Here is a 13684-nt window from a genome sequence, read left to right as displayed (position 1 = left end):
CTCCTCTAGATGACACTCCTCTGTGACACTCTATTCTACTATCCCTCCTCCTTATGATGCATTAATCAATGAATGGCATGTACTGATCTATAAATCTATTCTTGCCCTCACTGGCAGGGAGAGAATGTGTATTTGATGTGATTAACTGTGTTGAGTACACAGTGTACCATAGACTTGCTTTATGCAAAATAAGGAGTTTATGTTTCGTCGTATTTGAGATGTCACTTGGAAGTAATCACAGTTTAGAAAAGCAGGCCTGTCCTTTTATACAAAACATGTGTGGCTTGATTTCCTGTTTCTGCTAGTTTATTTAATGATACCAGGTCTTCAAATAGACAGAGGCAATGATAGGGAATTGCTTTTACCTGAAACAATCCCTCCCCAAAATATTTGTTTTTCTAAATGACGAATGAGAATGGCTCAGAACATGGATAGTCTTCCCAAATCTTTACTAATTCTTCCATCATATAAAGGTGTCACTCATGCAGAAATATAAACGCTGCCAGTGTTAGAACAGGAGCAGAGACAGCTGTGTGGTGAGTCATTAGACTGCCAAGTTTGACAAGGTCACACATCTCCAAATTTCACTCATTGTCAGATTTCCATTCTTGCTGTGGGAATAGCAATAGGCAGCACATATATTCTTCACTCTAAATGAGTGTCCAAGGGTCAAGAAAATGTTGTGGGAGGGATATTTGTACCTTTTGTTTTGGAAATTTCCATTTTGAAGTTAACCCCCAAGCTCCACCCAAAGACAATTACTGATATACACGTGTACACTCTTAAACTCTTTATGTATTTTGCTTTCAGACCTTTTTGCACCCATGGGTTTGACCTATTGTAATGACAAAACAGCCAGCCTGGCAACAAAGCTACATATCTACCATGCCAATTTTGTTTTGCTTAGTCCTCCATATCATTTTGATCAATTAGCAACAACAAAACAGAAATAAAAACAACTTTCAGTTTTAACATGTTGTGTTAAGGGCTTGCTATATCTGCTCAAGTTCCAAAATACCAAGAAAATGCAACTCTTAAGGACTGCACCCTTAACAGATGCGTTATTTAGGCAATGTGGACATATTATGGTATCTTACATTGTGGTGCGTTCAGGCTTCACCACTGCTTTGGAGTTGGATGGCGCAGGGGTAGACCTAAGGCCCAGATTTTTCGGTTCAGGTATAGAGACTTGGAGTCTATGCAACTGAAACTGCTATTTCACTTTTCAAGTACCCAACTGGCAATCAATACCATCTACATATAATTATAAACGTTGGAAGGGACCTTGAAGATCATTTAGGAGTTGAATCTTCTAGCTCTCCCACCTTCTTCCCATAGCTGGAAAAGCACCAAGTAGGCTTTAGGTAGGGACGCGGGTGGTGCTGTGGGTAAAACCTCAGCGCCTAGGACTTGCCGATCGTCAGGTCGGCGGTTCGAATCCCCGCGGCGGGGTGCGCTCCCGTTGCTCGGTCCCAGCGCCTGTCAACCTAGCAGTTCGAAAGCACCCCGGGTGCAAGTAGATAAATAGGGACCGCTTACTAGCGGGAAGGTAAACGGCGTTTCCGTGTGCTGTGCTGGCTCGCCAGATGCAGCTTGTCACGCTGGCCACGTGACCCGGAAGTGTCTTCAGACAACGCTGGCCCCCGGCCTCTTAAGCGAGATGGGCGCGCAACCCCAGAGTCGGACACGACTGGCCCGTACAGGCAGGGGTACCTTTACCTTTACCTTTAGGCTTTAGGTAGGGGTGGGGAGGACTCTGGTACCCTGTCAGAACCCTCACGCCTCCTTCCCCCAAACCAGCACCTACCTTACCTGCCTATGGAAAGGCAGCGCAAGGGCTGAGGAATGGTGTCAAATGTTGCTGAGGGCTGCCAAGAAAGGCCTCAAGAGTTGCATATTGGACCACCCTGCTGTAATTGCTTAGATTGTTAGCTCCTTGGGGACAAAAGTAATAAACATGAGGCTTTGAAGAACTGATCTCCCTCTTCTCCTTTTCCTTCACTCTCTTTCCCCGGTATGCTTTCTATTTTGTAAGAGTCTCTCTGTGTTTGTGTGTATATGCATATATATGAATGATTTGAATTGCTTTAAGAGACAATAAATTCTATGAAAAGGAGAATAAAAATATAATAAAAACAAAAACTTATGCCAGCTGCTCTCAGCCCACAGGATAGAGTATGACACAGCTAATCAAATAAATAGAAAATAAATAATAAAACTTGGTAGCTGGAGTTTATGGACTCCATTACAAGTGCCCAGGAGTTCTTAATGTAAAAGCAACTCTTCCCAGCCACAGGCTTATTGCGGGAACTTGCAAGGTGACCTTTTGAAAGGTTTTATGAGAATACAATTTAATGGAGCGTTGGCATTAGTGCCAGTCTGGGAATGTCAGCTGGCTGAACTGAGCTCTCTGAAACTTCCAGAAGACCATCATCGCTCTCTAGAACAGCCTACTGCTAGTTTAGAAAGTGGGTGCACACCCTTTTAAAGCAACTGTGTTTCTCATTTAGTAAACTTTCCTTTGTGTTGAGCACAGCAGGAGTTTGACTAGTACATGTACCGAAAAGATATACTGCTACACGTTTTATTGTCTATAATGAACGCTACGGGCAGAGGGCCAAGCTCCAAACTTTGAGACAATCTTAGGGGCAGCATGTTCCAGTTCTGCGAAGCTTGGGGACACCTTCCGCACCAATATTTTCTATGAAGCTTTTGGCACAGTCCCCTCACTATCCTCTTTTACTGTCACTAAGAATAAGAGTCAGCCATAGCTCAGTGGTAGGGCACATGCTTTGCATGCAGAATGTCCCAGGTTGAGTTTGTGGTATCTCCAGGTAGGGATGGGAAGGACTCCTGCTTGAAGCCTTGGAGAGCCACTGCCGGTCCGTGTTGGTAATACTAGGTTAGATGGACCAGTGGTGTGAGGAAGCTTCCTGCCTCAGACTAGATGCTATTCTAAAGGTGTATCTGAATTCTGTATATGGATTTTTCTAGGTCTTATTAAAAACACCCCAACCCCAAACCAGCAGTTATGCGGTTCTGATCCAGATTGGGACCACTGAAAATTGTCACTTTCAAAGCTGCAGAAGGTGATTTTGAGTGTCTCTGTGTTCTGCCGCTGCTGCTGCTCCTCATCCCCAGCAGCAACTGTAGCTGCTTCACTCTGCCTAATGGTAGGGCTGGCCTTGTATGTCTTCTTTTGGTAAATTAAAAAGAGATGTGGAGAAACTCAACCATGGGATTCAAACACATAGTTAAAGTCATTGAACTAAATGCCTATTCTTCTTCCCCTTTTTACTTTCTATCCTCTTAGAGATGTGCAATAATTCTTTGTGTGCTGCTATTCTGTCCATTTAATCGAAAACTTCAATTATTTTTGTTGGTTGTTTATTCACTTCGTCACTTACATTTGTGTTCTTTACCCCATTTTAAAAAATGCAGTTTGGTGGTGGCAGCAGAACAGGTTTATGTGACTGTTTCTTGGGGCTGCATATTCTTTTCTAGATGAACTGGATGTTGCATTACTCTAGGGCATCCTATTGAAAGAGGTGCCCATCACACGAAAAAGTTGCAAGCAGCTGCAGGGGCCGTGTCCCTCCCCCTCAGAATGTGCTGGAATGATGTGACGTAAAGGATGCATTGGACAATGGCTGTTAAACTCAATTGAATGGCATCAAAGTTTGCCTCAAAATAGCACAATCTGGTTTACATTGCTAATTTAGAAAAACAAACCAGAATTGTATCCACTCACAGGCTGCTCTTTATCAGCATAACAGTTGTGGTTTATAAATTGCAGATTAGGTATTCCTTTAGAAATAGCATATCAAATGTGAATTATTAAAACAACACGATGTCTGTTAGCTATGAAAATGTAACCTCTTCAGAGAAAATCAAGGAAAGACACTTCTGCGGATGACATAACCAGCTGGATTAGACAATCCTTTTCTGAAATGACAAGCACACAAAACATGGGCCTTCAGGTGAGGATAGCGAGTAAAACCACTTTCATAAGCTGCTTACACATGTGTACACACAAAAGCACACCACCACTACCAGAACCCTTGTAATTGCTCCATACAGTGAAGTGAGGGAGTCTAGTCCATAGTAACACTGATGTCTGCATTCATGTTTTTGGGCGAACATGACGTCTTGTCTCTCTTGCAAGAAACATTATGTATGACAACAACTTGTGGATGAACCAGTCTTATGAGATGCTGTGCTATGGAATTAGGCAGTATTTTTTAATTGAAATACTGTTTTAAAAGCACCATGTTTAGTGGTTTACATATTTTATTAAATATAGGATACAGAGAAAAATCACAAAAGAAGAAAGTAGGTGGGAAATTATTTCTTTTCATTTCCCCCTGCTTCTTGCTGCCTTTATCTGGCCTCTTCCTGCTCCCCCCCCCCGCTGCTACCACCCCCCACAAACAACAACAAATTCTGCTACTGCTAATGCGACTTCAGCTTCTATGTATTGTTCTTGTTTTTTAACAGTGTTTGAGGAGGTTTTTTTCTTCTTCCCTCTTCTTCCCTATTGTTTTACTGAAAACACAAAAAGCAAGAATAATCAACTTTCCTTTTTATGAATATACAGTTGCAACATTTCAATTTTAGCATATAAGTAAAAGCAAACAAGATAACTATTCCTATTGCGTCCAGTGCTGACTCTTTTTTTTAAAAAAAATAGAGTGGGCTTGCTTTGCAACCTTTCATTTGCTCTCTCACTACAAAAAGCAGCCTCAATTTTAACACAGTGTTTGCGTATTCTGCTTCTGAAAAAGAGAGAGAGGTATATTTGTTTATTTAATTCTGCAGAATTATAACCACCCTCTCATCCTGCTTATTCTCAATCTAATTAAACAAGGGGTAGATGCTAATTATTTGCTGCTAGTTGTCTAGCATTGTGTACACAGCATCCTCTTGTTTCAAAACTCATCTTACAAATTTTCTACTATCAGAAATATTTTGATGGTGAACTTCAAAGAGCAGAGTACACAGCAGAAAGCACATCAGTTGAACTTCAAAGAGAAATTCTAACTTTAAAGAGAGCTTCATGTCCAGCACACAGAAAAATAAAAACTGCCCAAGCTCTTCCCTCGCAAAGCTAGGGCATAATATAGTATGGCAGAGGTTTTCAACCTTTTGAGGTCCATAGCTCCCTTGACAAACTATATTCTTTCTGCAGCACCCCTGTGGGGCTCAGGAGCCCATTTATGTTACCGGCAGCCAGCAGCCACTCACCCCTTTTCAAACATCCTCCCTTGTGGAGTGTTCCCTCAGCCTCCTCTCTGCTCCAATCTCCTTGGGAGTCCTTTGGGCAGCTGCAGCTGCCGCTCCTTCCTAACATCTTCTGCACCTGTTTCATCTGCCTACATAAGACTAGGAGCCAGGCACAATATCAATTAATGTTCCTTTTATTGTTTTTCAGTCAATGCACGATCCTAAAAAAAGCTGGGTCCCTATCTCTTTCTCCCTAGGTACAGTTTTAGTGGCAGTCTGTCGCTGTTGGATGAGAGAAGCCTTGCTTTTGTCTCTTCCAGTATTGGAATTTTGGATGTGTCGTTTTCACTGTAAGGCACATCCAAAAATGTGGCTGGGTCATAGAACTGTAGAGTTGGAAGGGACCCAAGGATCATCTAGCCCAACCCCTTGCAATGCAGGACTGTGCAGCTGTCTCATAAGGAGATCAAACCTGCAACCTTGGTGTTATCAGCACCACACTCTAACTATCTGAGCTATCCGGCCTGACCACCACTGTACCATTTCTGTTTGTGTTACGTTACTAGATTATTTCCAGTAGTTGAACTATAGACAGCATGGAACTTTCACATTTGTCTGTAGTAAATAATGCTCCAATTATTCTACAGGGACACTGTACTGCAGTGCGTACATTGATGTGAGGTTGAGTTTGTTTGCTTGCAACAAATATGTGATGACTAATTGGGATGCCAGGAGGCAAAAAGGGAGGAAAAAAACAACACAAAACTTGACACCTAAATGTCATACAGCTTTTACATTAGCAAATTGAGTCTCTGTTCTTTCCGACTGGAGCTTAAGATCCTGAGAAGATTTATAAATAAAGCCCTGACAGTGCTCTTGCTTCAACAAACAAGTATGTGTGGCAAACTGTTTTGTTTCATTTTTTAATATAGGTAATTCAGAAAAGAACTGTGAGCAGGTGGGAGGGGGGAACCTTATAAGAACTGTCAGTTCACACGTTTGTGAATGTGTGATGCTGTACAACCAGAACATGACTCAGTATTTAACATTTAATGTGTGACAGGCATATTGTTTAAAACTGAGGAAGAGATGCTGAGTAGGTTGCTGTTCTTTGTAGCACATCTTTTGCTGAGTATATTTTCCACTTATGTAAGCCAATACTCTGACACTACTGGCACTAATAGTGTTGACCTTTGGGGGAGGTGGAGGGCCTGCGTAATGCCAGGAACCCTTTGTATACTGCTCAATAAGGGTGGCTCAGTCTGTATGCAAAATGAGGTGGTGATCAAGATAGTGAAACTTTGTGACCTGTGTGCTCACCAGGAATGAAAGGTTACTTGCCCCAAACCACATCGTTCATACCATGTAGCAACCGTTCTAGGTAGCACAAGCCAAACCCTAGTAGGTTTTTATCCTCATTCAGATGGCACTAGCTATGTGAGCAAGTAAACCCTGGGTTTAAAAGCTTATGGGAACAGTATTGATTTCCTTTAACTTTGTACATATTTGCTTCTGTCTGTCTCTGCCCTGCCCCCGATTTACATGGTTGTGTCTGTTTTCTAGCATTTCCACTCATCCTTTCATGAACAACACCCCTACCCCCCCCACCCCCTGCTCATTCATATCCTGAGAGATACTTTAAGATTCAACAGTTAGTTAGCTCCTGGAGTAAAATCCTATGGGTGCATATTATGGCTGCAACCGTTACCTGATTCATCAGTTAGCCCAGCCTTTCCCAAGTTGGTGCCTTCCAGCTGTTTAGACTACAACTCCCATCAGCCCTAGTCAGTACATCTGTGCTGGCTGACGCTAATGGGAGTTGTAGTCCTAAACAGCTGAAGAATACCAGGTTGGGGAAGGCTGAATTAACATTTTAACTGATTCAGAAGTCCCAAATTAAGTAGGTAGAAAATATATATATAATGGTTAATTGTAATGCAAGAACCTGGAGGAAGAGTGCACAGGTAGAGATATTCCATGGGTTTTTTTGGTGTGTGTGAGAGAGATATTCTTATAAAATGTTGCCTGCTATAACATGTGCTTGCATGCTTTTGAAAACAAGTCACCCGTGTTCAAATTCTCTGAGTAGAAAGAACCCAGGGGGGCAGCATGTATTCAGGTTCATTTTCCCTTGAATGAGTTTACTGGAGGCTTAACTGGTGGTTTCGTAATGGTTGTTGCATATTTACAAAATTATGGTTTGAGCATTTTGCTTGCTCAGTCCTGGAAACAAAACTATTAAGCAAGCCAAGGCTCAGGGCAGTTAATCAGTGTTTCGTTGTCAAGCCAAAAAGCACACCTATGAGCAGAACCAAGATCCAGAATTTAGGCTGTAGCTCATGAGATTATTCCAGCAGCAGGAAATAAGGGTCATCACCTGTCAAAGGCAGATTCACAAGAAACGGGTAAACAAAGGGGAGGATGGTGCCAAGAGGCACCAAGGCAGATAGAATGGCCAGAACTTGGTGAAAGCAAGAAACTAGAAACAGGAGTGAGTAGCAACTGAAGAGTGGTGGGCATTTTAGTGGGAGACTCACAAAGGTTGCCTGGATAGAAAAACCTGAACAGACAACTTCCTACTGATTAACCTGCAGCATTTTTACTTGGAGCAACTGTCCTTGCCAGGATTGCTGCATGCCAACCAGTACTCAGTGGGTTGCCATAGTCAGCTTGCAGTGAGAAAAAGCTGCCTTTAAATCTCCCCCCCCCCCCGCCCGATAGCATAGCTCTCCTCTAATCTCAAGATGTCTAAGCTGTTATAGAACCTGAATCAGTTTGTTTGACTGGAAGGTCTGTCCCTTTACCACTCGCTTCCCCAGAGAAGCCCAAGGGCTGAGCAACTGTTATGTTGGAGATTTCTTCTTCAAGCCCTGGACCTCTGGCAACAATCCATAGATTCCACAGTGAAGAAGTGTGTATATTGTATTGGTGCTGCATCAGTATTCTGAAGAAGGGGCATGTTTTTAAACGAAGGCATTTCATGTTCTGTACAAGTTTGAAAATGAAGAATAACCACACTAAGATCTAAAGAGTCATAAATATTTTATTTTTGAAGATATGGGCCCACCCTAGCTGTTCCTTTCTCTTGTGCAGCAGTGTTCTTTGCAAGAACTGAGAATTCTGGAGTCCCTTCCTCATGCATAGATACACAATTTGCTCTATATCATAGGCTGCTGCACAGCAGCCTGCATCCCTGCAGTCCTCTGTTTAGAGACCACTGGAGGCAAGTTGCAATTCGAGGAAAGGAAACTTCAGTTTGCAAGTCCGCTTGAGACTGAAGCACAGCTGATAACACAGTGCTCAGAACAGACATGCTGGGGCCCTAAGCCATGTCAATTTTAATAGGCCCCATAGTATTACCTCCAAAATGTGTATGATTCTAATGGAAAGGACAGTGAAAAAGTAGTTTTATATTTGCATATATACATAGGTGAGGATGCAACTAAAAACCTAACTAAAACATATATCTTGCAATAAACCTATTTATTTTTTAACCAGTTATGTAAAACTTCAAATTTAGTGGTTGTTTTTTTTTTTAAAAAAGAGGACTGTCATAATCTGCGGCCTTAAGCTGTAGCTTACTTTGTTTGTGCATAAGTCCAGCACCAAACATACTTACTTCCAAAGTAATTTCATTACTATTTTTCTTCTTCTTCCAGACACTACCCAAAGCAGTCCTTTACTACAGTGGCAGACACACCCGAAAACCTTCGATTGAAACAACAAAGTGAATTGCAAAGTCAGGTAAGCTGTGAATTCTTTTGCCTATGTGGTGAACCTTGTTCTTAGCAATTGGGATCCATTATTCTAAAATAAAGGCGCAATGGTGTGAGCACCAAAGGTTAGTTCAAACAACACACATTGCTGTTTTTCCTCTCACACATGGAATTTTGATGTTCCAAGACAGACACACATATTCGTGTGAGCAATAAAAATTTGAATTTACTGGGGGGTGGGGGGTGGAGCTCTATTCAATTATTTGTGATACCCTTTTTGTTGTTGCTTTGATAATGGAAACACTGTTTGACTACTTGGGGTAGGTCCAAGCTGAGGAGGGTCCTGCTCATAGCTGCCTATGAGTAATTAAGGTGCCATTTTACTTGCACCAGTGGCAGGTGTTCCAGTTCCTGGGAAGAGTGGCCTTTCCACCTGAGGAGGGAAGCTAGGACCTTACTTGGTTGAGGCAGTCATCTCTTGGGTGGAGACCCTTTCCTGCTGCTGACCCTTGTTGGCCCCACTGATTGCACTCTTGGTGGGGTGTCATGGGAAGGAAGAGGGAGAAGCACCTTCTCCAATGATCAGCAGGAGGTTGCCTGGTTGTGGGTCACCTGGTTGCCTTGCTGACGGTGATGCATGACAGAGCCTTCTGAGTGGTAGCTCCCTGTAGAATTTGGAGTATGGCGAAACATTAATATTTGGCTTTCTTGCAGTCCTACTAAAACGATCAAACTGCTTTTGGCCTAATGAAGAGTGCTGCCCTGATCAGGAGAATCATGGTCTGCCTAAATCTGTGATCATTTAGTTCACATGCTACATTGTGAATGTGTGGCCAAAGTGGGCACTTGCTACACTTCATTAAAACAGCTTGCCTTGATAAAAGTTACTCATGCTCAAGAGTGCAAGTAACTTGCACCAAGTGAAGAGGGGAAGGCCTTCTGTTCACTCTAATTCAGCCTTTCCCAATCTCGGGCCCTCCAGTTGTTTGGAAATACAATTCCCATCAGTTGCAGCCAGCACAGCCACGGTAACTGTGGAGAACAACAGCTGGGCAAAGGTTGCCTTAATGGCAAAGAGTAAGGTTACCGTAACTTCCATTATAGAGCTTCAGTATGCTGATGACAACGTAGTGTGCGCACGCTCAGAGGATGACCTCCGAACCATCCTAAATATCTTTGCAGAAGCTTACAAAAAGCTTGGCCTATCACTCAACATCCAAAAAGCCAAAGTGCTGAACCAACAAGTACAAAATAACCCTTCTGCAGTGCCACAAATCCAACTCAATGGTGTAACATAGGAAAATGTTGATCACTTCTCCTACCTAGGCAGTTATCTTTACACAAGGGCCAACATTGATGCTGAAATCCAGCATCGCCTGAGCTCTGCGAGTGCGGCTTTCTCCCGATTGAAGTGCAGAGTGTTTGAGGACCGGGACATTCGCAGGGAAACCAAAATGCTTGTTTACAAAGCTATTGTACTATCAACCTTACTGTATGCTTGTGAAACATGGACCACTTATAAACGCCATCTCCAACTCCTCGAAAGATTCCATCAATGGTGTCTCTGAAAAAATCTACACATCACTTGGGAAGACAGGCAAACTAATATCAGTGTGCTGGCAGAAGCAAAGATCACCAGTGTTGAAGCAATGATTCTTCAACATCAACTTCGTTGGACTGGTCATGTTGTGCTGATGCTTGAAGATTGTCTTCCAAAGCAACTACTCTATTCCGAACTTAAAAATTGAAAGCATAATGCTGGTGGTCAACAAAAGAGGTTTAAAGACTGTCTCAAGGCAAATCTAAACAAATGTAGCATAAACACTGACAACTGGGAAACATTGGCCTGTGAGAATTCCAGTTGGAGAACAGCCTTTACCAAAGGTGTCATGGGCTTTGAAGACACTCAAACTCAGGGAGGGAGAAACCTGCTAAGAGGAAGGCACGCTTGGCAAATCCACACTGTGATCAACTCCTGCCTGGAAACCAATGTACCCACTGTGGAAGTACGTGTGGATCCAGAATTGGCCTCCACAGTCACTTACGGACTCATTGTTAAAACCGTGTTTATGGAAGACAATCTTACACAGCTACAAGTGATCGCCAAAGAAGAAGCCTTAATGGCTCCCAACTGCTGCCTGCCTGCATATTTGTATGCCTATATAAAAGAATGCACCAGTGAGATGGGGGAGCAGAACTATGCTGAGCCCCCAGGAATCCGCATGTGCCTGCAGTGGACTAAATTGCACCACATGTATGCATCTAAGAATTCATATTCTCCTGACTTCATAAATAATAGCAAATGAAGTGTTTACTTGTTTATTCAATTATTTCACCTATAGCGTCAGTTACAGTTTAATTTTTAATGATTTGTTGTACTAGGCTCATAAATAATTTACTGCATTTTATGCATCATGCGGAAAGTGCTTCATTGCCTAACACAATCTAAATTTCACATCTGCATTACTCTTTGATCAAGTCCTGTAAATCTCAAAGTACAGCCTGAGTTGCTTATTCCTTTGACTAGGATGCAACTTGTCATTAATACTAGTTGCATCCTAGTGAAAGGTTTTGTTTTGTTTTGTAAGGAATTCGAGCAAAGCAGAGGAAAAGATGGCACACAGATGTTCGAGGACTTTCATATGTTCACTAAAGACAGCGAAATAAGTTTATGTGCAGTAATCTATCTAAATCATCTTTTGTAGCGTTCCTTTTTTAGCCTTGCAGAGAATATTATCTTAATGAGGCACAGGATGGTATTCAGCTGAGTTTTACTCAGGGTAGGGACAGTGGAAAAAAAAAAGAAACAATTAATAAGTTTGGTCAATTACAGATGATGAATTAGTAGTTGTTTAGTGGAGGAGTTTGAGGGGGGGACCCAGAGTGCTGTCTCAGTGTACGTAGGACCAAGAGACATGGATGATGAGGGAACTCCTGCAGTGACCTGCAATTCCTGTGTCATGTCATCTTCCTGCCTGAGAACGTACAGAGCTACACCTGCAGCAAAACTGCTTCACTGGAGGTTTTTAAACAGAGGGTGGATGGTCATCTGTCATGGATACTTCAGCTGAGATTCCGGCGTTGCAGGCGGTTGGACTAGACAACCCTCTGAACCCCCTTCCAAATCTACAATTAATTAAAAAAATACCAGCATTTAATCTGCACTAGTGGTGTTGTCAATGTTAGTCAAAATATTCAGGTGTTAGGTGCAATTGTAACTATATTTGAAAAGGGTGAGGTATGAACCAAGGTGGTGTTACTGACAACAAAAAACGGTAAAGGTATGAAGTGCTCCAAATATCTTAAGTGGCAGGAACAAAATGGCACAACTGAATCGAACATTGTCCTAGAAAATTATATGAAGGATGACTGCCCTTTCACGACAATTCTCAGTGTGTGTAAGGGGGAGTGAGACTGTACTAGCCAGCCCCTGATATAGATGCACAACATTCCTTTGACCACACACCCGTCATTCACACGTTCAGATGAATTTACAAAAGGGGGCTCTTATGCGTGTGTAGCCCTATGCAATCAAGAACTCTATTCAGTTTGTCCAACCTGAGTTCAGTGAGGCTTATTTCCATGTAAGTGTGCAGTCCTAACATTTGTCAGGTTCAGTAGCTAGCTTTCTAATTAAATTCTTCTTGCCTGCTTGATGGAGGAAAGTTTGTCTTATCTTGGTTCAATAAGCGGTGTTCTCATAACGCAGGAAGCTTCCTTATATTGAGTCTGACCATTGTTCCATCTAGTTCAGTGTTGTCTACACTGAAAGGCAGCAGCTATCCAGGATTTCAGACCTCTCTCCCATTCCTACCTGGAGATGCCAGGGATTAAACATGCCCCCCCCCATTCAAGCGAATGCTCTGTCACTGAGCTATGGCCCTCCTCTCTATTAAACAATTTTTGCCCCTCTACCCTCTCTGAAGGTTGTGTGTCTGTCAAACTTTTGCTTTAGGTTCTGACTTCCTCTAGGCTTTAAAAATATGTAGCTACTAAAGAAGTTCATATTTTTATAACTTGAAATTCGGTATGACCGTCCCAGCTGATTTAATTTTTTTTTTTTAAGTCAGGACACCTGAAGGTCATTAATATTAAATGACAAACATTGATTTCTGGTGAGACTTCCTAATTTTGTAGTGCTTAATGGGCCTGAAGCATGGCTCAAAACAACAAAGGAGCATGTCAGGTAAATATATTCTATGCTGCAGCGTGAAGCTTAATTGGAACTGATTGTGAAATGCTTGATTTGAAAAGCTATTGATTTTTTGTTCTGTCGTGTTTAGTTCATTTTGAAATGATGAACATTTATTGCAGATGTTTAGCTCTAGTAGAGTTTTTAGTATCCTGACCAGCACTGTCTGAATACACAAACAACTTCCTGTATATTTTGAGAGGCTGAAGTAACTTGTTTTTAAAAAATCCACCTACAAGATGCATAATTTGGTTTACCTGAACGTTTAAAACATGAAAATAAAACTAACTAAGCTTGATACGGGGAAAGTATGCAACTGTCTACTAGAGGGCAAATTTTAAAACTATCTCAGAAACAAAATGATTCTTCCCTATATTTTCAGGGAAACCCTGTAACACTTCAAAACCAGTCCCTTTGCTGGGTAATTCAGATAGAAATAGGACTGGGTTCCTTCCTTTCCGATGCTAATCCAATGTGGAAACAGAAGAAGTGTGATTTATGCTTCCTGTATTCCATTCATGCATACCATTAATCTCAGCCCTTTATTATGCTT

The 13684-nt window shown here is 42.0% G+C and overlaps 1 protein-coding gene across 4 annotated transcripts in view; it reads left to right on the top strand.

Annotated features, from left to right (window-relative positions):
* NEBL (nebulette) overlaps nt 1-13684 on the top strand; it is a 174823-nt gene that overhangs the window by 85499 nt on the left and 75640 nt on the right. For all 4 annotated transcript variants that reach the window (XM_083579366.1, XM_083579364.1, XM_083579365.1 and 1 more), the window contains exon 3: nt 8883-8967. In XM_083579366.1, the coding sequence (XP_083435492.1) occupies nt 8883-8967 (85 nt within the window). The remainder of the gene's footprint in view (nt 1-8882; nt 8968-13684) is intronic.

This window comes from Podarcis filfolensis (genome assembly GCF_964270895.1).
Source record: "Podarcis filfolensis genome assembly, chromosome: 12".
Lineage (NCBI taxonomy): Eukaryota > Metazoa > Chordata > Lepidosauria > Squamata > Lacertidae > Podarcis > Podarcis filfolensis.
The sequence above is the reverse complement of the archived record's forward strand: the minus strand, read 5'-3'. Positions and strand labels throughout refer to the sequence as shown.